We start from the raw sequence: 25,062 nt of genomic DNA, 5'->3' as shown, positions 1-25,062 counted from the left end.
GTTATTGTTAGGAGACGATTAGCGTCGTTTAAGTTTGTTTTAGTTTAGGATTCTTACTTAGTATAAATACTTTTCCGTTAAGCGAGTTTAGGAACTACTCTTTACTTTTTCTTAATTCTTTCTTATATTTTCTCTCTCTACTTAGCTTTTAAATTAGTTTTCTCTCATATGCTTTGTTCTTAACTCTATTCTTAATTCCAGATTTCTTTGGTAACGATTTCTCTTCTCTTAATCTTAGTTATTTATTTTATTCCTTTGATCATGTCTTGTTTTATTGCTTTGATTAGTTTAGTTTCACTAGTAGAAAAATTGAAAAAGGCACCGCTCAATGGCCACCGGTTTTTGAAAACTGGTGGCTTAAAAAATGGGCGGGATTAGGCATATGTACATTGCCACCGGTTCAAACCGAACCGGTGGCATAAATGATAAAGGCCACCGGTTTTGAACCGGTGGCAATAATCAAATAATAAAAATAAAAAAAAAAAAAGCCCACCATTCTCTTTCCCCTTCCTTTATATACCTAACCCTAATCTTCTCTCACCTCTATCACCTCTCCTCCTGCTCTCCTCCTTCTCTCTATCTCCTTCGTTCTTACTCCCCCTCTCTGTTCTCTCTCTCTCTCTACCCTGAATCTCTCTCGTCGACCTCCTCCTCTCTTCTGATCTCTCTTCTCTTTCTCTCTCCTTAACCCTAATCTTCTCCCTCTCTCGCGGTATCTTCCTCTCTCCTTCGTTCGGCTCGTCCACCGCCCAACAACAACCACCGCCGCATCAACAACCACCGCCATTAACCATCAAGCTTATTGTCGCACTTACTCTCTCCTCGTGATGAAAATATGGGTTTTCTGGTCTAATTCGACCATGAAAACTCTAGATCTAGAGTTTTCATGGTCGAATTAGACCTTTATAACACAAATTCAAGATAATTTCGGGGGTTTTTGCTTAAATTCGAGGTAATTTCTCTTTTTTCTTTTATTTTGTTTTTTGTTATTTTTGGTGGAGTTCATGGGTTGTGGTGGTTTTTGGTGGTGGTTGTGGTTATGGTGGGTGGGTTTTTGTTATTTTTGGTGGAATTCGAAATTGATTTTTCTGTTTTTTGGGTTTTGGGTTTTTGATTTCAAAATTTTTCTGTTTTAATTTTGGGTTTTTTATTTGGAAAATTTTCTGTTTTTAATTGATAATCGAAATTATTGGGTTTATTTAATTTTCGAAATTTTTGGGTTATTTGATTTTCGAATTTACTGGGTTTCACTGGGCGAAAATTTTGGGTTTTCATCCTTTTCTCTTTCTGTTTTTTTTTTTTTTTTTGAAGCCTTTTCTCTTTCTGTTTCATCCTTTGCGGGTGACCGTATACATGCATGAGTTTCTGGGTTTTTTTCACATTTTGTTTTTTTGTTTTATTAATTTCTGGGTTTTAATTGATGCAGGTGTTAATTGATGCTGGATTCAAGACTTTCATTTTGGAATATTGTTATTTTTTAATGTTGTAATTTTTTTTTTTTTGTATTGTATAATTCATTGTAATTTTTTTTTGTACTTAATACTTCATTGTAATTTTTTTTTATTGTACAATAACAATCTATTATTTGAATATAAATGTGAGTATATTTCATTGCGCTCTTATATTGATTGTGATGTTATTTGCCTTATATTTTACAGAGTTTTTTTTTTAATTATTATTATTATTGTAGCAAATAGCCGAAAAAACAAAAAAAAAAAAAAAAAAAAAAAGTATGTTATTGCCACCGGTTAACCGGTGGCATTTATATGTAATATAAAAATAAAATAAAAAATAAAAAAAAAAAAAAAAGCGGGAAGCATAATTGCCACCGGTTAACCGGTGGCAATACTTGTTTTTTGCCACCGGTTTTGAACCGGTGGCTTTGCATTAGACTATTGCCACCCCCCAAATGCCCACCGGTTCAAAACCGGTGGCCAATTGCTTTATTCTACTAGTGTTTTTATTATGTGTGAGTATCTTTATTTCTAGGGTTTGTGGGGATCCATAAATAATATGAAGGGGTAATTTATTGTTGTTATTTGTCAATGCTAGATTAATTTCCTATTGATTGATTTAATGCTCTGTGACTAGATTTGCGCAGATCTTTTATGCATGAGTTTAACAATATTGATTCGAGATTCGACAGATGAGAATTGATGTTTAGGTCTAGTTTCAATTGGCAGGTTAATTTATAAATGGTTAAGTCGAGATTCGAGAGATGAGATTTAATACCGGTAAATTAATTGTGTGATTGTAATACGTAGCGAAAGCCCTTTATGATCTGATTAATGTATGCATTGATGGTTGATTATTATGTTTTACCCTGGAATATTATTTATTGGTGAACCTATGCCCTAGGCCTTTTATTCATTATTTCTTCTCCTACTTTTATTCTTTCCCACTTTTACTCTTATCAGTTTAGTTTCCTTCGATTATTATATTTTGGTTACTTTATAATCTAGATTATATTAATTATTTAGGAATAGAAAGACTCGTTTCTCCGTGGATTCGATCCTACTTCCCTATCTACATTAGTTAGAGGATTTAGGAATTACTTTTGATCAGGGGATACGACTTTACCCTGTCATCCACCAATCCAACACCGGATTGGAGCGAACCAAAGAGGAACGAAGATTGGAAATTTAAATTCAAGACTCGGAAGTCCAGCAGACTTTGCTTGGACCAAACCTAGACCAACTAGTTTGAACCACTTTTCAAATTGTTAAATGTTTATTTAATAGTTTTCATTACATAAAAAAAATGATTGTTTCATGCATATTTCGAACCTTTAAAGTAAAACAACACATAACATTAAATAATTTGTAACATATTTAAGGTGAAAATTAAATATTATAAAAGTTTTATTCATAATTGTAACATAAAAAAAACGATTCGATCCAAGACGGAGTTTTAAGCAGTTTGGGTTGGATCGGATCAAAGATCGATTTTTTAAATTTCTTGATGAGGTAGAGGAACCATGTCACTTTCTCTTGTCTGGGCCACTTTTTGAATACCTTCACTTGATCAGATTAGAACCTTAAACTTCTAAAGTATGAGGTACGAACTGTACCAAATGAGTTAACACTTTGGTGTGTTTTTTTTTTTTTTTTTTGGTGGTGTCACAATCATTGCACCATTTTGTTTTTAGGAATTCATATCTCTAAATTTTTCGAGTTCAATCTCACACTAATTTTTTTTTCACCTACATAAAATCTCGTTTTAGCCACAAAATACAGGTGCTCAACAATGGCCCAATTCGCTTATTCGATCTGAAAAATGTGGGTTTGGACAACTCCAAAGATAAAAATTTTTAGTTTAAAAACTAAACTCAACCCTAAAAAAGCCTTAGTTAACTCGCTTTAGTCCAACAAACTTGACATTATTTTGCCTATTTGGCATGAGATTTTATACTAAACTATGGCCCAACTCGAATTTTTATTAACTCTACAGCAAAATATCGGTTACATTGACTATCCTTTTTTTTTTTTTTTTTTGACAAGAGTTACATTGACTATCATTATGGTTTTTAAATTCAATCATCAAAAATGGTAATTACAAAATTTAAATAACATCGTTTTTTGTTTTTTTTTTTTTTTTAAGAATTAAATTAGGAATTATTTGCCAAATAGTAGTGTTCTTTAATATACCCATTTTTAGAATAGTGTTAAATTGAAACTATTTCTCAAATTAGTGTTTATGTAGATTTTGAATATACAAAGCTAAGAGTTGAAACTAAGTGGTAGGAAAATTCATAGAAAGTAGCTTTTACACATAATCAAGACTTAACATATAAAGTATACTCCTTCTGTTGCAAAATAATTAACACAATCAAAATTTTCACGTATGTCAATGTACTATTTTGACCTTAATTATGTATAATATTATTCAGAAGTGGAAATAAATGAGAGGATAAAAACCCTCAAGTGCTCCCATCTTGAAGTATCACGCCAGCAACCGCTAGATACTTCATAAAAGGTAACTATGTTTATTATAATTTTAGTAACATAACTGTAAACACAAAATTTAAATCTGCAAAATATAGATTCAAAACAAATGAGTCAAAGTGTTCCTCTGATTCGATCTCCACTTTAACTTTGACTTGTTTCACAGGCTGACTTGATTCTTGATCAAGGGTCATCGGGGCTTGATCATGATCGAAGACAGTACAATTGATGCAAATCTTTGCCTTATTGTTGATGTAGACCTTAAACTTGAATTTTTTATTGAGGGCTGACGAGGCTTGATCTCGATCAATGACTATTTGATGTAGAGGTTGAACTGGTGATGTTCTTGCTGATTTTGAAGTTCTTCTTTCCTTCAAGTTGAGGGCCGTCAAGGCTTAATCTCTTCCACGTCGAATGCTTGTTGTCCTTCTTCTAAATTGAGTATTTGAGAGGTTTTATATGGAGAGGTTTAGAGTATTTGAGAGGCTTTCTCTGTATTTGATTCCCATTGTTTCCTCTTGATTTCCTCCTCCCCCAAATGAAATTGATAGAGCTCTATTTATAGAGTGTGACTTCCTTAGGGTTAGAGTTTTAATGTGTATTGGATATTAGGCTTGACAATAATAAAACCAAATTAAAATGGGTTACTGTAATACATCACCCAAATTAATTTACTTCAATTAAATATCAAATAATCAATGAGTCAATAATTTGACCTTTGACTTACATAATATCCAACATGGCACTTTAATTAAAATTTTCATGCCTACAATCACAATTAAGCAAGAAAAAGAGGGAAATTATTAACTTCAATCAGTATCAATCAAGCAACAAGCTATATTTAGAAAATTCTAAGACAGAAAACAAAACTACGTAAATTTTTTAATTTTTTTTTTCCTTTTGCAATATAATACATCCTGTGCATTCTAATGTGTATTTAAATATTTTGAAATAAATATTAAAAAAAGTTGATATTATGAAACTTCATGTATCTATTTAACAATGTATTACATGATAAAATTAGTTTTAATATGTGGCAAAAGATAATGAAAAAGTCAAACAAGTCAATTATTCTTGGACATGAAACTATATAGATTAAAATCATAATTCAATGACATTGAAACTTTGAAAGTATTAGTTTGGTTACTAATTAAATTAGTTCAAGCATGAAATAATTAAATAGTACATCAACTAATCAACAAACCTTAGTATTTAAAATTTAAAATGAGTTGACGCTCACCAAAGTATATACAAAATGGCTCAAAACACTCATTTGATCGAGTCAAAAGCTTAATTACGGCATGCTCACATTTACTGAATTGAACTGAACTGAACTGAACTGAATATTTTATGAGAGAAGGAAATTAGAAGCTGAACTGAACTGAACTGATACGATCTGAACTAAACTGAAATTAAGCTGAAGAGAACAGGCCCTTACTTTTCCACAATGCTTTCGGACGAAAAAGTAAAGTTGTGGACCTGTTGTTTGTTGTAGTGGTGGTTAGTTGTGTAAATAGATGTTAGTTGTCGACAATATGCTAGCTTGATCTATCTTCTCCCTCTTCTCTTCCAGAGTTTTAGTTTTCTTGATCATTTAAACCAGAAATAATCTAATTTTCTTGGAAATCAGACTATTTCTGACCTTTTTTCTTTAGTCCAATATGGTTTTTCTTTAACGTTTTGGTAGGGTGGGCATGGGCCATGCCGGCTCGTGGGAGGCACGGGCCCAACACGAGATTAGCCTCGCCCGGTATGGTGACCGAGAAGTGGGTTGTGAGTCGTGCCATGAACACGATTTCAAGAATTTGGAACTAGCACGACACAAACCCGCGGGCGGTACGGTAGTTTGATCCGCTAGGCACAGCCATAAAATAACATAATAAATAGTAATAGTAATAGTAATAATAATTGACAAAATCCCAACTTCCCCTCATTCACCCAAAATAATCCCAACTTCGATTATTTTTTAATAATTCGAACTTTATTAATATCAATCTACTACTAATGGTCTCAACCGGTCATTTAACTTGTTATAACAAGTTAGTTGACACGTGTCAGGACGTAATTGGTAAAAAAAAAAAATTAAAACAAAGAAATTTTTAAAAATTAAAAAAAAAATTAAAATTAAAGAAAATTCAATTAATTAACTAAAGACCACCACCACCTCCTCCCAGCAACTCTAACCAGGGAGGCAGGGTTAGCCACTCTCCGGCACCACACTCCAACCGCGACACCGACGACCAAACCCACCTCCCCCGCACCGGCCGGTAACAATGCCTCCCTTCCCTTTACTCCTAGTCGTCATCTGCCATCCCAAAACCCCCCTCGAAATCCCTGAAATCAATCTCCCCCATCGCAAAAACCCCCAATTTCCACCTCGCTCATCCTCGGAGACCTAGCCAATAGGGGTTTCGAGAGTTGGGGGAGGGGCGATGGGCAGTTTAAGCGGTGGAGAAGGATATTTTAAGGATTTTGGGGGAGGGAAAGGGTTTCGTGTAGGAGTTTATAGATACAATTGCGGAAAACATGAATCATATTCATATAGCACCTAATCCCAAGATCATGCATAACACATAAAGAGTTAGAATTAATACCTTTGAAGCGTGATTCCACGTGTGATCGAACAAGAACAAATGGAGACAAAGAACCTCAAACGTGATTCCTCTACTTGGTCCACGGGAACAGATTAAGACCTCCACTAATGCTAGTTAGTTGCAATTGAACCCTTCAACTGACCTTCTAAGGAGAAGAACGAGAAAAAAAACCAATCATGAACCACCACACGCGCCACTAGGGGTGGCCGGCCGAGAGTTCAAGGGGGAGGAAAGAGAGAGTCGTGGGTTAGAGAGAGAGTGAGAGGGCTTCGGGATTTTTGGTTGCCTGATTCACAATTAACTGTTAATTGTGTTGTATCATACAAACATAGGCATGGATCTTATTTATAGATCTCATCTCTAAATAAGAGTCCATGACCAAGTCCAAAACCTAACTCTAATCTAACTATGCTAGCCCAATCCAATTCATGATTAGTTATTTACTCGTGAGGCCCATAAATGGGCCTCTAACTTGCTTAACTCAATACCCTTGTGTATGACCTCATAGGATCCATTCTAGTGGGATTTGGACTATTTGACTAGCCCAAAGATCATTGATCATAGTCTAACAACATATAATGACGACCCAAAAGAATGAACTTATTATCTCCATAATAGTGATCCTTGATTTATCTAGTAATTGCACTTATCGAAGACAGAACTCCTTCATTTCGTTGTGGGCCTATGGTGGTTAAGAGGGAACAGGGACGGCAGGGGCAAGCATGGGAGTGGGTTTGGGAATGGTGGAGGAGACGGGTTGCCTGGTTTGGGCGGTTGGGGGTCGGGGAGGTGGTTGGACGCTGGTAGGCGGTGTTGTTTTTTTTTTTTTTAGAGAAAAAAAAAAATTAAATAGGTAGTTAATAATATTAGTTAAGATTTAATTAGCAACTCGATTAAAAATTAAACTTATTTTGACCAATCATGTAATGACACATGTATATTAACTTTTGTTTAAAAAAAATTATCTGTTCAACAGGTTAAAGGTCACTTAGGACCATTAGAAGCAAATTGATATTAAAGTTCAGATTATTAAAAAATAATCGAAAGTTGGGATTATTTTGACCGAATGAAGCAAAATTGGGATTATTCTCGTCAATTTTTCCTAATAATAAAAAGAACAATAATAATAGAAAATTTTGACATTTGCGACCAGGAAAAACGTCTCGATTCATATTTGCTACCGTTTAAGTTTTTTTTTCACCTAAATCAGAGTTTGTTAGAAATTACTACCCAACACCTTACATCGTAACAATTTCCGCTAGTGGGGCCAAACCACCATCCAGCCACCCCACTGTCACCCCCTCCCCTCAACTGCCTCCCACCTATCGGTGGCCGGCGCCCAAAGCTACAACCGGCACCGGCGACCCCACCCCCTCCCTTTCCTCCAACCACGAAGCCAATCCCCCTCCCTTTCCCCCACCACGAAGCCAACCCCCCTCCCTTTCCCCCGCCAAACCCCACCGAATTCAGCCCCCCTACCTGTTCCCTCTACCGGAACCGACCCTCCTCCCCTTCCCCTAACCCTAAACCACCATCCCAAAACCACCATGAACGAAACCCTAAAACCCGTTAAGGGTGGTTTTGGGCTGGTGGTTTAGGGTTAGGGCTGTCGGTTTTTGGGTGGGGGAAGGGGAGGGGGGTCGCCTCCGATGGGGGTAACGGGGAGGGGGGTTGATTTTGGTGTGGGGTTGTCTTCTTGGGTGGGGAAAAGGAAGGGGGTGAGGTCGTCGGCGCCGGCCGAATCTATTGGCTCTGGCCGCCGGCAGGGGAAGGGGGAGGGGTGGCTTTTTTTTATAATAAACTTAACGGATTCCATTAAGTGGTAGTAATTTCTAACAAACTCTGATTTAGGTAGTAGCAAAGTAAAAAATAAAAAAATAAAACGGTAGCAAATATGAATCGAGGTGTTTTCCCTAGTAGCAATTGTCAAAATATTTTCCATAATAATATAATAATAAAAAAAACATAAACTTAAATTAATAAAATTATTTAAATAGTATATCCATTTTAAAAGTTGTTTGAAAAAAAAATTTTAAAATTTAAAATATTATGGGTGGCCCAGTGTCCGACGCGGTAGGTCATGCTGAGGTGTGCTAAATGGTGGTCTAGCAAGGCACGACACGCCAAGATGTAGGCACGGCATGTGCCACCACCAGGCACGGCATGAGCCACCACCAGGCACCCGCAATGGCCTAGCACGGCACGTTGCCTACCTCTACGTTTTTGGATTTTGATTTTCATCCATGGATGAGATTTTTTTTATTTATTTTTATATATGGTTATTATTATATTTGGGAAGGTGATTTGGATTCCTATGAGTTTGAGGTTTGTCATCAACTTTTTGATTAAAACATTAGCGCCGATTGCGAAAGTCTCTACTTGAAAAAGATGCAAAGATATTGAAAATTATTGCCCGTGTCAAGCTTGAAGCGGTGGAAATATACAAATTAGTTATGATTTTAATTGTAAAATTTATGGGTTTTTTTTTTCTAAATAAGTGATTTACGTATCGTAATTATTGTAAATGTCGTATGACTATTATTTAATGATATTAGTATTATCTGGTAAAAAAAAAAAAAGCTATGAAAATAGATAATTGCATTACAAGTGTTCGGCAAGTAGTATTGACTGTTAACATATAAAATTGAATTTTTTTTTCCCCTAAAAGTATATTCAGTAATAATTTTTCAATAGCTACTATAATTTCAAAAGTTAATATTATTAGTTATCCCCACCACTAAAAGCTACCTCAAACACTACATTGTCAAATGCTAAAGGCCATGTTTGACGATAGTGCTTGAATCAGCGCAATTAGCTTTTAAACCAAACACTACAAATAAAAAAAATAAGGGTGTTTGGCAAGGTAGTGATTCAGTAGCAATTAGAAGTAGAAATAGGGTTTGGGTAACTTTCCTCAGACGTTAAAAATAATAGCGTTATAAAGATAGCAAGTAGCGTTTATCAAATTTAGGTTATTTTTTTTTTGCATAATATATACTATGAATTTTAGTACTAGTATATAAACGCTAAATATTAACCAAACACTCGTACTATTAACTGTTTCTTTGACAGCTAGGCTTTACCCAGACCCACTACTAATTGACAACTACTCACTGCTTTAACAACTATATATCCACTACTCAAGTGCTAAAAACTACCCACTAGCCGCTACCACTTGCTTTACCAAATAGGGCCTTAAATTTATTTTTAATGAATTGAATTTATTTTGCTAAATTAAAATTATTTACTGAGCATTAATTGAATAAAGTTAATATAATTACATATCCATAGAAATGAATTGGATCCTGTATAAATGATATACTCTATTAAATATAAATATTTTAATACTCCATACCATTACTTACAACAATATTTACAAATACTTATTATTATTATTATTATTATTATTATTATTATTATTATTATTATTATTATTATTATTATTCAATAAAAATCGAAATTTATATCTAACCATGACAAATTAACAATTGTTGAAATAATACTATTTGTTTTATTCAACTAATTGTAAAAATAGTAGAAAGACTACCTTAAATTCACAAACGATCGCTAAAGAAGTTCAGTTGTGATTAGTCTGACTTCACTTATATTTCCAAACAAGTCATTTTGTTTAATTTGAATCATGTGATTACTACTCCGTACTTAGTTACTTACTACAGTAGCTAGGAAATCCCATTTGATGATAAATTAACATGTACAGTATAATTCATGTTGCTGCTTGGACTAACTTAGGGCCAGTTCACATTTATTGAAATGAGCTGAGCTGAACTGAACTGAACTGATTGGAGCTGAACTGAACTGAACTGAATTGAGCTGAAATGAATATTTTATGAGAGAGGAAAATTAAGAGCTGAACTGAACTGATTGGAGCTGAACTGATTAGAGCTGAATTGAACTGAACTGAACTGAAATTAAGTAAATGTGAACAGGCCCTTAGTGAATTAGTGATAACATGTATCAATGTATGCTTCAAATACCAGCTAAAAAAAAAAAAAAAGCATCAAAACCAAAAGATATGGCCTGCAAGGCTGCAACTACAAATGTATATGATTGTGTATGTCAAAAGATTTAAAAAAAAGAAAAAAATTTAAAGCTGCAAGAAGTTCAAAACATACTCAAGACTGCAAGTCTGCAATTATCTAAGGTTCAGATTCACCAATGGAGCATACATTCACAGTTAATCATGAGAGGGAAGCGATGGACTGGAGACAGGCCGTTATCAACTCCAGCTCAATATTCAGGGCTTGGGATTCTTGATTATACACTCTACCTTCCCACCAATCCTCTCCATCTCAAAAAAGTTTACCAGCTCCGTATCATCGTTGGCCCTTCCCTGATTTTCAATCCATACTTTCTTGAGAGTGTGCTGCCAACAGTTGGAGGATTTCCAGCGACCACCATTCTTATAGCCTTTTAATGGCCTCTCATCGTATAGAAACTGAAATGCAAAGCAGACAACCAATGACTATCATTACTCTTTTACAAACTTCTACTTTCAAAGGTACTGATATCATAAAATTACCCAATTTAACAATGTTTTAACTATTGAACCAAAATCAGATACACCCATAATGAAGTTGTATACTTACATAAAAGAATTATGTGCGAAGGGCAAGTCAATTAGAGGCATATGATATACAACATATTTTCTGAATAAACGACACTGAAGACTTGAAGGCAACATTTTGGAACACCAGTCCAAATTTTACAAAGAACAATACAATATCCAGCATCTAGAAAATACACACTCCAATAACCCATTAAAAATTAAGGCGGATGAAAAACAACAGAGTTTTGCATTGCATCCACTGTTGTTAGTGCTACATGGCTCCCGAAGCCCAAAATACTCTTCATACTAATTAAAATTTAATGGAACAGCTATTAGCAAACTAAGTAAATTAATAAACAAAATAAAAATATGCAAATTTCTGAGCCTAAAGCTTGAGTATAGGTACTTGGATACTATAAGAATTTTCTCCTTGTTCCTTTTAGGTTCTATAATAATAATAGTTGGAAGAACAAGGATCTTTTACTAAATTAGCTAATTTAGCAAAACTATTTACCAAAATAGATATTTTCAAGATCTAATTTCCCAATTAGCCATAATATTGACTTGGAGTTGGAAGGCCTATATCACTTGAAAGATCAGCCTCACTAGTCCACCCTTCAACAGCACAATACCCCTACCTCGTAGTCTCGGATCTCAGTCAATGTTTTTTTTTTTTTTTGGCAAATCAGTCAATGTATTATGTGTCTACATATACTACCTCCGGTCCAAATTACTCGCAACTTTGGAATATTTTATATCTCACAAATAATACCCCAAAGTTGCGAGTAATTTGGACCGGAGGTAGTATGTAAGTTTGTTATCGCCACGTTAATTTGCGGTTGCTCGGATATATAGAAGAGCAGGATGAAAACAAACCTGCAATAATCAATTGTGATCTAAACAAAGCAAACTAAAGACTCCAAAAAATACCTTAATTGACTTGCTAGCTGAAAAATCACCGTCGGATATGAATATAGACTCTGGACAAGGAGCAAGCCAAAGCAGAGAATCAAAAACTGCAACAGGAGACTTAAGTCTTGACAGTCGAAACTCTATCAACAGATTTTTGACAGCATACAGGGGAGGGCGGGATATCCTAAACCATCCTGGAATTATAATATCCTGTTGTTGAAACCACATAACATGATTATATATTTTTTAAAAAGTCATTAGTAATAATAAACCGATACAAAATGCATGCAGAGCAGTACAAGGCCAAAAAATGTTAGAAGCAAGTCAAATACTACCTCCGTTACAGGTTATGTGCAACGATTAGACATTTTCCCTCTCTGCTTTATGTCAAATCGTTGCAGATAACTTGTAACGGAGATAGTATTTTCTTTACTCCTTAAAAGAATCTATTGACATTACTACATGAGGGTGAGGGGGAGAAAGTCTTCACTTTACCTCCTCAGAAGCAACATCAATTGTCAATGTTTCACTATAACTTAGTTTTGCAAGTAATTTGACGAGTCCAACAAACCAATATTCATTTCTAAGGTCTGAATGTAGGCGAAGGCAAGCGTTTGTCAATTTTAGAGCTGGACCCTTGTACACAAAGGGTATGGGATCTTCTCCCATATAGGTGTAGAACTTTAGATTAGGAGTAGAACTTCTAATTATCACCAACTCCCTACAGTTATCAAAAGCTAATTTGACAAGATTTTGACCATAAACGTCGACATCTACTAAATTATCACAGTTCTGTAAAAACAATTCTTCAAGGAGTGGAAAATTCTCTAGTAAGAAATCCAAGTCATTGTCGCTCAGATGACAACCAGTTAACTCCAAGTGTTTCATAATCTTACAATCCACAATCTCTATCTCACATGTATTATCAACGGAGTCGCCATCATATATGTACCTAAACTCAAGAAGATTAGGTGCATCAACCTTAATCGATTCCACATGAACACTATACCCAAAAGTCACCTTCTCAAGTTTAGTAAGACCTGAGGTTTCTACTCTTCTAAACCCATCACAATTCATTAAAGTGACATTCTTAAGATTAATGCAATTACCAAGTAAACTCTCCAACGCCATACTATTTAAACAAACATCTTCGAGACAGAGCTCTTGTAAAGAAGGCAACAGATTATCCATCACAAATAAAAATTTCATCTCACATTTATGCAACTTCAATTTCGTGATTGAATGGGCAACAAGACTACTTTCAGGGAAATTATATCTAGGACATTCCCGCACACCAATCTCTAATTCTAATTCTTTAACACGACGTCTAACAGCACCATCAAGCCAATGATCCAAGCGAGACTTCAAATCAAACCCAAAACCCGGCACATAGAGCTTAACCTTATCAACCTCAAAACTCGACTCAAAAACTCGATCAAGAAACGCATAGAAACCTCCCCACTCATTCGTGAGTGCCGTACTAAGACTATAACTACTCAAATCCAAATCGAGAAGCCAAGTAGGCAATGCCCGCCAACACCTCGACAAAGTGCTAGTTCTAACTACATCTTTAGTATCCAAATATGACAATATATGTGTTTTAATGAATTCTGGCAATTCAGAGATCCTATCTGATTCATTCTCTGAATGAAACTTTTTCTCCATTTTCACCTTAATCTCACACAGAATTTTGATGATGGGTTAGCTTTAATCTACCTAATTGTGCATTAATCAATTGATATTATGAAAATCTATGGCATAATATATAAGTGAGTAAGTGACTGAAGATTTGTGTAATGGGTAAATCGATTTAATTGTGGCAATGAATCTAGACTAGGGTTGAATGAATGAATATACCTTCAACTTTAAAACCTAGAAACGTAACTGTGCTAGCTGAGCGGGCGGAAGACTGAAAGAAGCCAAAGTAGTATCGTGGAAACGTAACTGTGATGACCCCTCGGCTTTCTAAATACAGAGGGGGAAAAAATTGTGAAGATATATAGCTTTAATAATACCTATTTGTCTCAAAAAAACTCCTAGGAATTTAGATGATTAGATTAAATATGAGTAAAAAAATGAGTTATGAAAATAATTAATAACTCAGTACTAATTTTTAAGATAATTAATTCAGGAGTAATCTTTTCCTAATTATTACTCCGTAAGATCTTATCAACATTTTAAAAATAAAAAAATAAAAAAAAAAAAACAACATTGTTCCTTCAAAAAATAAATAAATAAATAACACGGAAAAAAAAAAAAAGTATACCCCATAGCATAAGGATATAAATCTATAGATACTTGTTTATTTTAATAATTATTTTTTTTAAAATACATCACTTTTTCAAAGAAAATACAAGTTGATATCCTATATTATCGAGTTAATAAAGAGTAAAATTGTCATTCAAATGTGCATTGAGAGATATAATTGTAAATGACATTGTGTAGAAATTTAACTAACAACAGAGAGGTGATCATGGGATCGGCCGAGTAGAGTTCGGGCTGAATCAAATGCTAAAAATCATTATGTTAAATCGGACGGGCCTTGCCAACTTGTTTGCAAAATAAGCATTGGAAGTACTGAAGTAGGCATGGTAACTCGTATGGCAAGGGAAGTTGGTTGTGAAAATTAGATTTGTCAAAAACAAATTCAACCGACACGATTTGATTTGACTCGGATTAATCCAATTCTGATTTTGACTCGTATGGATACAACAATGCATTATAAATTGACCTGAAAATAGACCCGATTCGACTCGACTTCATCAAACCCGATCCAAATACCCGAATTGACACCTCTAATTAACAACTTGAAATCAGGGATGTAGTCAAGTACTTGATTCAGGGTAAATGATACTAATTGGTAAGGGAAATCATTATGCCAAAGCATCGATTGTTTATAAGGCCCTTGTGAAATCATGTAACTTTGGTAGATTCACTTCTCCCACCATTTTTTGACGTACAAACTTTTACGTTTAGACTTTTAAGTCTTCATAAGTTTGTATCATTGTATGCTTTAGTCGACTTTTGCGTTGGTATCGACATATATTATTTCAAGGTAGTCATTGTGGTGCTTGTAGTATCAGAAGAAACTCATCGACCCCCCATATAATCAACCCCTTCCAATGAAAAATGTCTAAACAATAGCATGGATGGCATTTTCTAGGGTGATCAAACAAAAGCAACCATGTCATGGTAGTCTAGACAAGAATGAGATCAGATTTCAAATTCCACAAAAGCAACACCAGAAAAGTTTCAGAAATTCAACCAAAAAAAATGTACAAGTAGAGTACGGCAACCTTTACACTTTGTTTGGATAGGAAGAAATGGAAGGAAAAGAAGAGAAGAGAAATGGAGGGGGACAAAATCTCTTGTTTGGGTAGAAGATTGGGGGAAGGAAGGGGAAGGAGAGGAAGGGATCCATTTTCCCTTTCTCTATAATAACCATAATCTCTCCAAAATTGGAGAGATTTGGAGGGAAAATGGAGCTCACCTCCCCCTCCCTTTCTTTTCCCTTCCCTTCCTCCATTTTCCCTCCCCTTCTTTTCCTTCCTTCTTTGCTATCCAAACAAAGCGTTAAAGTTACATAACAAAACTAATTGTTTTAAGAATATTTCAATTCATCTAAGCTTGATATGAACAACCATTAAAGCAGCCCAAGCGTGACTTACAATATCTATGTGAATCATGTCCCCTATTTGTCTATCGTTGGCCTCTATGGTAGAATCAGTCAGTCGGGGCCTGAGAGACGGTGGTTTACCTCCAAGAGGTTCTCTTCCTATGACAAGAGGGTGATAGTTGAGTTATGATGAATTGATAAGATTCTTCAATTGTCCTTCCTGGTCAGCTTTCCAGCAGGGGGTTATATGCCCAAGGGCTAATTATTTTTTGAGATTTCGGGTGCGTGATTTATTGAGAAATATAATTAAGGGTTGTTATCCTTTCACTTGTATGGAAGGAAAAGTTGTCCCGACCTCCAACCTAGAAATTGTTCCCTTTTCCACCACTCCCTCCTAACACATCAATTTCGTTCCACCCTTCCTAACATCAATGATTCCTCACGATACATCTCATTTCCACTAGTAAAATTCCCCCCAAAGCAGTTTCATTAATTTTCAACACCGCTATTATAATCGAACACATTTATAATCATGGAATGGTTAGAGAGTGAGAGCAGAAGCTGAAGGGAATAAAAGGAACCTATGGCTGTCCACTAAGCTTACGGCTAAAAGAGAATTTTTCATGGACGATTAGCCTAAAAAGTCACCTCATAAATTTTACTCAAGTTTTACTTTGCTCCAATTATGCCATTAGTCGTCTATTATCTCTACCAGCTTAATCTCTCTTAAGAATGTGAAAGAATTCCCGAATACCAACGAAAGAAATAACGAAACACACAAATTTTCCAAGCACAAAAGTCCAAGAAGAAAGTACATTAATACGACTGTTTGTAACCACAAAAAAGTCATGCTGCATTGGTGCCAGGCAAAATCTACTTAATGAGAAATGAAACTAATAATCCCCAGGAAAAAAACAAAGAAAATTCAAAAACACATAGATATCCTAGAAAGAACAGAATTTAAAAAGTACTTTTAAAGAGAATCTTTAACTCACTGAATCATCAATTCGTAATAAATACGCTTCAATTCTGGTAACATTATAATATTAGCAGGGCCTCTCTACAATGGCATCACCTTCCTTAGGTTTCGTCTTTTCTTTTAAAGGATCAATATCAAAAATTCCGGGACTGATTTTCCTGGATAGGATTTGAGCCTGAACATAGTCATTACCGTCTAAACATAGGCGAACCTGAAGTCCTGAAAAACAGAAGAATTTTCCAAATGTTAACTCTGATCATCATCAACAGTTAAACACGACTAAAACAATAAAGTAGTAACATTTAACTTCAACAGTAAACTATTACTGCCAGGAGAGGAGATAATGGAACAAACAAAACTCGAAAATTGGAACTTACTTGCTCAAGAATAAAAGCAATCCTTTTAGTTTTTGCCATTGCACCAAAGGTTCCAACCTGCAGTACCAATTACACAACTTTTGCCAAAAATAATACTCCTGATTTATTTTATGAACCACACAAGGAATCATACACATAAGCAGTTACACTTACCGCTATCTCTTGCAATAATTCAGCAGCTTCATTGATAAGCCCTTGTTCTTCCTTTATCTTAGAAACCTTTCTATTTCGACATATATCTATTACAAACAGAAAACGACATGAAACATATGAAAGAGAAAGATTGAACAAAAAGACAAGCTCAACACAATAATATCTGGTGACCTTCCAAGCAGATACACTATTCAATGTTTTCACAAGCTCTATACGAGTATCGAGTATTAGGTGTTTGATCAATGTAACCCATGGCTTGATCAGACGATAAAATTGAACAAAAGACAAGCTCAACACGATAATATTCTAGCACCAGCAGGGTAAGGGAAATATAGAAGGATGGATGCTATTAGCCCTACATGATCAGTCAAAATGAGATATCACTTAACCCTGAAATATTCAGATTAAGGATGAATCCGTCTGACTCAATGAATTGCATATTTATAGCACTGATATTACCAAAATTTACATAAACCATAGTGATTCAATCATGATAAAAATCACTAATGTACAACATACACTAGGCTAACAATTGGAAAAATGATCATTGTTATGCATTTATCATTGCATGAAATTTAACAATGTATACCTGTTTGAGTTGACCTCAGCGCACTTTGACAGAAAAACAATCTGATCGTTCAGGTTTTCCAGGCTTTAGCTTCAAATCATAACTGGAGAATACTACACCCAGCTTTCCTAGTTCCAGCAACATCTCCAGCAAGTCTCATTTGCCTTTTGACATTCAATATGCATCCATCTGTGCTTCCAGATTGCCTTCTGTCCTGCAACATAAATTCCACGACAGAGAATGGGGCAAAAGGTAAACGAAGAGAATGAAACAAAAAAGGCAGCATGATAAATATCATTTTCCTGAAATAATGGGAAACAAAATCCGACAAATATAACCAGTCAATGGCAGCTTTACTACTGGTTCACTCTAATCTCTTTAAAAATCTAGGTCTGAATTCAACTTGTTTGAAGTTGAAATTGTTGCTGTACTAAATTCGTCAAGTATATATGCTCTTTCAGATTTTGTCAAATTTAAATAGTCATTTTTTGTGGGATTTAAGTAGGCGTTCAACAAAGTGGACAAACAAATAATCAGATTAATAGACTGCTCTTTTTTCAGCTTTTAAGAGTGATTTAAAACATAGTACAATTCTTTACCTGACAAAATAAGTAGGCTCAGAACAACATTAGAAAAAATGGCAAACAAGAACTTAATACGAAGACAACTCAAAACTCAATATGCCGGTGAAAATGTATGATTCTTCTTCATAAGAGTTGGCAACTTGGCAATAAAACCTAATGTAAACTTGTCCTACAGCAAAATGCAGCTGTTACAATCCCAAAATAACAGTGATTTTTAACTCACTGTTGATACCATTTTCCAAAAATCAATTGTCTAAACCAGAAATTAAAAGAGTTGCATATTTTTAAATAAAAACTGAAAGTAATAACTTAGTCGACTTCCTCGATCTTGGGACCAGCACCGCCACCGGAAGTGGGACCTTCATCCTCCATGCCACCGCCCATGTCACCACCAGCACCTTGGTACATCTTGGCGATGATTGGGTTGCAAATGCTCTCAAGCTCCTTCATCTTGTCTTCAAACTCATCGGCCTCAGCAAGCTGGTTGCCATCCAACCATTGGATGGTGGAGTCAATGGCATCCTCAATCTTCTTCTTGTCATCGTCAGAAAGCTTGGCACCGATCTTCTCATCCTTAACAGTGTTCCTCATGTTGTAGGCGTAGTTCTCAAGAGCATTCTTGGCCTCAACCTTCTTCTTGTGCTCCTCATCCTCAGACTTGTATTTCTCGGCCTCCTGAACCATCTTCTCAATTTCCTCCTTGGACAACCTACCCTTGTCATTGGTGATTGTGATCTTGTTCTTCTGTCCAGTGGTCTTGTCCTCAGCAGAAACATTCAAGATACCATTGGCATCAATGTCAAAGCAGACATTAATTTGAGGAACACCCCTTGGTGCTGGGGGAATGCCAGAAAGCTCAAATTTACCCAACAAGTTGTTGTCCCTGGTCCTGGTCCTCTCTCCTTCATAGACCTGGATCAACACACCAGGCTGGTTGTCGGAGTATGTGGAGAATACCTGCTCCTTCTTGGTGGGGATGGTGGTGTTCCTTGGGATAAGAACAGTCATAACACCGCCAGCGGTCTCAAGACCAAGAGAAAGAGGAGTAACATCCAAAAGCAAAAGATCTTGGACCTTCTCGTTTCCTTCACCACTCAAGATAGCAGCTTGGACAGCAGCACCATAGGCAACAGCCTCATCAGGGTTGATGCTCTTGCAAAGCTCCTTGCCGTTAAAGAAATCTTGCAACAATTGCTGGACCTTGGGAATCCTAGTGGATCCACCAACAAGAACAACATCGTGAACGGTGCTCTTGTCCATCTTAGCATCCCTCAAACACTTCTCAACAGGCTCCATACACTTCCTGAACAAGTCCATGTTCAACTCCTCAAAACGAGCACGAGTGATAGGTGAGTAGAAGTCAACACCCTCAAAGAGAGAATCGATTTCAATGGTGGTTTGAGCAGTGGATGAAAGAGTCCTCTTTGCCCTTTCACAAGCTGTCCTCAACCTCCTGAGAGCCCTTGGGTTTCCACTGATATCCTTCTTGTGCTTCCTCTTAAATTCCTGAACAAAGTGGTTGACCATTCTGTTGTCGAAGTCCTCACCTCCAAGATGGGTGTCACCAGCGGTGGCCTTGACTTCAAAGATACCCTCCTCAATGGTAAGAAGAGACACATCAAAAGTACCACCTCCAAGATCAAAGATGAGCACATTCTTCTCACCAACACTGGTGGCCTTCTTGTCAAGACCGTAAGCAATAGCTGCAGCAGTTGGCTCATTAATGATACGCATAACGTTCAAGCCAGAAATAACTCCAGCATCCTTGGTTGCCTGACGCTGAGAGTCATTGAAGTAGGCAGGGACGGTAACAACAGCGTTCTTCACAGTTGAACCAAGGTAAGCCTCGGCAATCTCCTTCATCTTGGTAAGGACCATGGAGGAAATTTCCTCAGCAGCGAATTGCTTGTCCTCGCCCTTGTAGCTTACAACAATCATGGGCTTCTCCCCTGGTCCGGGTGTAACCTTGAATGGCCACAACTTCATGTCAGCCTGAACTGATGCATCACTAAATCTCCTTCCGATCAACCTCTTAGCATCTGCATTTAAATCATACCATATTCCCAATCAGATGGTGCACAGACAGCAGAACATTAAATAAAAGTTCTAAACAGAAATAGTGTAAAACACAGCCTTTCTACCTAATTTCTAAACCACAACATTATACATCATTATCTGCGACGATAACCACAGAAATATCTTTATCAATGTAATTAATTTATTTTGTCAATACAATACAATTATATTACTTAAAAAAAGCACATTATTTCATAATGCAAGACAGCAAAATCACCAATATATCAACTTTTCCTCACTAATTCATATCATTAACCAAAACCAAAACACTAAAGTGACCCATGTGAAAGCAACAAGACCATAAATAGAACATTTGTTAAATTCTAAGTAACGCAATTGCAATTTAGCATAACAAGTTATCATTACTGTAAATATAGAGCTGAATATCGAATACATTCACAATTGCTCAATGATTTAATCAAAAACATAGATCCATGTTTTCTGGTTTAGCATGTTATATCGATATCATTCTAATTTCTTCCAAATGTAGCAGCAAAATCATACTCTAGTGTGTAACAAAAGTAAAACATATAATTTTTACACTGAAATAAAACTATATCAACTTAAATTTAAACAAATATTACTATTAAATTTAAACAACAGATTTACTGTTCAGAACGTCAAGATCTGATTTCAACATGTACAGTTCCAGATTTAAATCTAAGTTTCGCGCGTTTATACACAACTATTTAGACATTCACTATAACTTTGTAGAAGCTAACACATTCAAATTCAACTCAATTCAGCATAACACGGATCCGAAAACTAAGCAAAATCCAAGTCTGGTTCAAATTCATGTCAACTCCAAAACTAAGCAAAAATCATCAAACACTACTAAACAGATCAAATAAGCATTATCAACCACTAAACAATTCCAAGTACTAAAATAGCATGAACTAAAACAGATCTAAAATCAACCTCAAAACAAACCAAATTAAACCCAACAGATCTAGAACGAAATAGTACGAGAGAGAAAGAGAGCATACCAAAGACGGTGTTAATGGGGTTCATGGCAACCTGATTCTTGGCAGCATCACCAATCAACCTTTCGGAATCAGTGAAAGCAACATAAGAAGGGGTGGTTCTGTTACCCTGATCATTAGCAATGATCTCAACACGGTCGTGTTGCCATACTCCAACACACGAGTAGGTCGTGCCGAGATCAATACCAATGGCGGGACCTTCGCCTTTACCAGCCATTATAATCTTCCGTTAGTAGAAGAACGGGAGAAGAAGAAAGTTGAGGAGAGAGAAAGTTGAAGAGAGAGTGAATTGTAGCAGCGGCTGAGAGAGAGGAGGAGAGAAGAGTTAGGGTTAGGAGTATTTATAGGCTTATGTCATGTGAAGAAAGGGAAAGGAAAAGAGGAGAGTTGAGTTTTTCTAGAATGTTCGGATGGATTTTGGGCCGTTGGATTGAAGTGGGAAAGAAGGGTTGGATTTTGGTGGTCTTTTTGTGGCTTGCGGACCAATGGGGTTTTAGGGTATCACCGTGTATGAGTTGTGCTACTTGCCAAAAATATCTTAGGGGCCGTTTGGTTGGGGGTATTCAACAAAGGAAATGGGAATCAACTACCATGAATCCCTTTGTTGATGTTTGATAGACAAAATCAATCATTCCCTTTACCCCTCCCATTACCCCATTTTCCTCTATCTTCATTCCCCACCCCCCCCCCCAAGGGAATCACCCAAACCCCCAAATTCTTCTTCAGCAACTACCTTGACTAAATTTCTAACTACCTTGACCACCATTGAAAACACCAACTGACCACCCACACCACCGCCCAGCCACCACAAACATCGGCCAGACATCAACACCACCTCCCAATCGCGCGCCACCAGAATCACCGCCTGGCCACCGGAAACATCGCCCAAACACTCACCACCATCCTTCACCACCGAAACCACCCAAAACCACCAAGGAAAAAAACCCACCCACACCCAAAACCACCCTTGCCTACCGAAACCACCCAAAACCCTCCCGGAAAAATACTCACCCTCCTCGAAACCACCCAAACCCACCCGAAAATAACCTTACACCCACCACGTTAGCCGCTATTACCCTAAAAAACCACCATGAAAACCACCAAAAAAACCCTAACCATCTCAATAAACAACCCAAACCACCCCATAAACAACCTCAAACACTCAAATAAACAACCCTTAACACCCTAAAAACTAACAAACTACCAGATCTACGAAAAAAAATATAAAAAAAAATTAGAGAGAAGAAGGATGGCATGGGTACGGCGGCGGGCGGTGGGTGTAGGAGTCGGACGATGGGTGTCGGAGTCGGCGGCGGGAGGTGGCAGTGTTGGAGGCTTGAGGACTAACATTTGCAATGGTGGTAGTGGAGAACAGTGGTGGTGGTGGATGGTGCTTCATATTTGATTCCATTCTTTTTTAATAAAACAAACAACACATTATAAATGGGGGAGTTGCTTTCCTTTCTCTCTCATTCCCTTTCCTAATGTGTTTCCCTTTCCCCTCTACTAACCAAACGGCCCCTTAGTCTATTCTTCAAAAAAAATACTCAAAAACAAAACAAAACAAAGAAAAAAAAAATAGAAAAGAAAAATATTAGTCTAAGGTGTTTTGATGATGGTGGACTAGAGTACTAGACTAGTGGAGATGGGATTTTACTTTTTGAAATTTCTTTTTGCTTTTTTGAATAATTCACGTGTATTAATTTGTTTTCACTTTTTTTGGAGCAATTTTCGCAAATAATGCTATATATTGTAAACTAATTCCGTATATACGTTGGTTCAAAAAATACTTTTCCGTTCCCTCTCGGTTTTCTCCTTTGAAGGGTTTTTGTGGTTCCTTTTAGGGTTTTTCCCTTGGAAAGGTTTTCCTAGCCTCCATTGTTAGGTTTTTTCAATTTCTTTGAAGGTTTTCCTTCTCTCTTCTCCCTTTTCTCTCCATCTTTATCATCTATTTTCCTCTTGGTCTCAGTTGTGAATCTTTGTAGGGGTTTTCACTGTTACTTTTGCCGGTGGTAAGCCCGAAAAACCTTTCAATTGCTTTCAATAAATAGATCTCATCCTTGTGATGATGATTTTTGTCTTGAGTTATTTTCTTTTTGTGTTTGTTTTGTGAAAATTGAAGATCTAGGGTTTCATAATCTCTACAAGAATCCGGAGGACCACATGAGTATTTTCACTTAGACGACTACGCATCAGTGGATTTCAAGCCGAATCAGTGCGAACTCACAATTTGTATTGCTTCAGATGAATTTTTTTTATTAAGGCAATTGTTAATCAAATCTACGATGTATTTAGTTTTAATTATGTTGGAATTCTTGATTTTTTAGGAATTATATGTAAGTGTCGTTTTCTTTTTTTTTTATTAATGAAATCCCTTTTCTTCTTGTCAAAAAAAAAAACTTCCCATTAGCAAACTAGAGAACCGTCCACGTAAGCTCGGTTATTAGTTTTTTTTTTAATCCTAGCGATAGCTGGTATTAAACCGCTAATATTGATTGCGTTTCTAGTTTAAATTAGGGGTGAGCAAAAAAATCAAGATACCCTGAATCGGAACCGAAACCTGTTAGGAACCGCAGGTTCCGGAACCGGAACCTCTTGTACAAGAGGTTCTCAATTTTTTGGAATCGGAACCTGTAGGGTACCCTGTACCTGATAAAAGTATCACTTAATTTAAAATTATACACTAATTCTTACTTAATTTTTAAATAATAAATATCAAAATTACAATTATAAAAATATATATATTAAATTTGTTAGACAACTACTATTAGTTTGTCTTATTTGCAAGTTGCAAACATAATAAATTAGTGACTAACCAGTTTTTTATTATAAAATCCGCGAAAAAGTTAGTGAGTATATTATAATACAGGGTACCCTGAATCGGTTCCAGTTCCCAATTTCCAGGAACCTGTTCAACAGGTTTCGGTTCCCATTTTGAGTAACCTGTTGCAACAAGTTCCGGTTCCTGGAATTTTTACAGAGTACCCTGTTATGCTCACCCTTAGTTTAAATAGAACCGCTAATGGTGTTAGAGGTTCTTCAGATAGAACCTCTAATAGTCTAATGGTACCACTTGTAAGGAGGGTGTTCCCATCGTAAGGGGTACTCTCCTTAAATGCCCATGGCCCTTTAAAAGCCTAGGACTTTACACTTGTTAGGGTGTATTAGGATTTGAATTTCTGACTGTTTGGGGGACCTTGAATTAGAAATGATTCTATCATACACGCTTTTTTGTAAGGAACAAGTAGGAGTCGCCAATGAGTTTTAGGAAAACCCATAAACCTCGTTCATTCCTTTCTCCCAAGTAGAGTTCAAGGGATATTTAGCATGAATCATAAGTTTACCCATGCCCAAATTGGTCTACATAAACCAGAAATGAGTTCGGGGGCGAGGGTACTAAGATAATGTTCCCTTTAGAGGGGAATTGCGATCCTAGCCCTAGTGCGGCCTCTACTAGCTCTTCCTTTTGCATAATTTCATCACCAAACAATATATGCAACGTGATACCTAAAACTACGTTAGTTAATTTTATTTACACACATCAATTCACGCAGGAATTACATCGTAAGGTCGTTATTCTTATTTAATTAAATTCGTGAAAAGAACAAGAAAATAAACAATATTCGCCTTGGCTTAAGTGATCAACCAGCAATTATTTTATTCATTTCTAATCTTTATTTAACGAAAGATGCTATATGGAATTGATTAA

The 25,062-nt window shown here is 36.2% G+C and overlaps 1 protein-coding gene and 2 long non-coding RNA genes across 3 annotated transcripts; 1 reads left to right on the top strand and 2 right to left on the bottom strand.

Moving 5' to 3' along the window:
• The first annotated feature begins 603 nt into the window (after positions 1 to 603).
• LOC145556153 (uncharacterized) lies at positions 604 to 1,622 on the top strand. The gene is made up of 2 exons (XR_014091776.1): positions 604 to 952; positions 1,427 to 1,622. It is a non-coding gene; the product is annotated as an uncharacterized LOC145556153 (long non-coding RNA).
• An 8,724-nt stretch (positions 1,623 to 10,346) lies between these two features.
• LOC145641885 (uncharacterized) lies at positions 10,347 to 13,975 on the bottom strand. Its single transcript, XR_014115581.1, has 3 exons — positions 13,875 to 13,975; positions 12,036 to 12,227; positions 10,347 to 10,994 (listed from the first exon to the last, which is right to left on the bottom strand). It is a non-coding gene; the product is annotated as an uncharacterized LOC145641885 (long non-coding RNA).
• A 4,416-nt stretch (positions 13,976 to 18,391) lies between these two features.
• Positions 18,392 to 21,660, bottom strand: LOC145641884 (heat shock cognate 70 kDa protein 2). Its single transcript, XM_081692907.1, has 2 exons — positions 21,357 to 21,660; positions 18,392 to 20,333 (listed from the first exon to the last, which is right to left on the bottom strand). The coding sequence occupies exons 1-2, from the start codon at positions 21,568 to 21,570 to the stop codon at positions 18,604 to 18,606; spliced, it is 1,944 nt and encodes a 647-aa protein (XP_081549033.1). The 5' UTR covers positions 21,571 to 21,660; the 3' UTR covers positions 18,392 to 18,603.
• Between the last annotated feature and the right edge of the window lie 3,402 nt (positions 21,661 to 25,062).

The sequence above is a fragment of the Chenopodium album genome, chromosome 8 (genome assembly GCF_948465745.1).
Source record: "Chenopodium album chromosome 8, dcCheAlbu1.1, whole genome shotgun sequence".
Classification (NCBI taxonomy): Eukaryota; Viridiplantae; Streptophyta; class Magnoliopsida; order Caryophyllales; family Amaranthaceae; genus Chenopodium; species Chenopodium album.
Note: the sequence above shows the minus strand (reverse complement) of the source record. Positions and strands in the feature narration are given on the sequence as shown.

What these genes read in the sequence shown, in the direction of transcription:
- LOC145641884 (XM_081692907.1), bottom strand. Translation starts at nt 21,570, where the DNA reads ATGGCTGGTAAAGGCGAAGGTCCCGCCATTGGTATTGATCTCGGCACG. An exon ending in CCCCATTAACACCGTCTTTG is followed by an intron (nt 20,334 to 21,356) that starts GTATGCTCTCTT and finishes ATTTAAATGCAG; the next exon opens with ATGCTAAGAGGTTGATCGGA.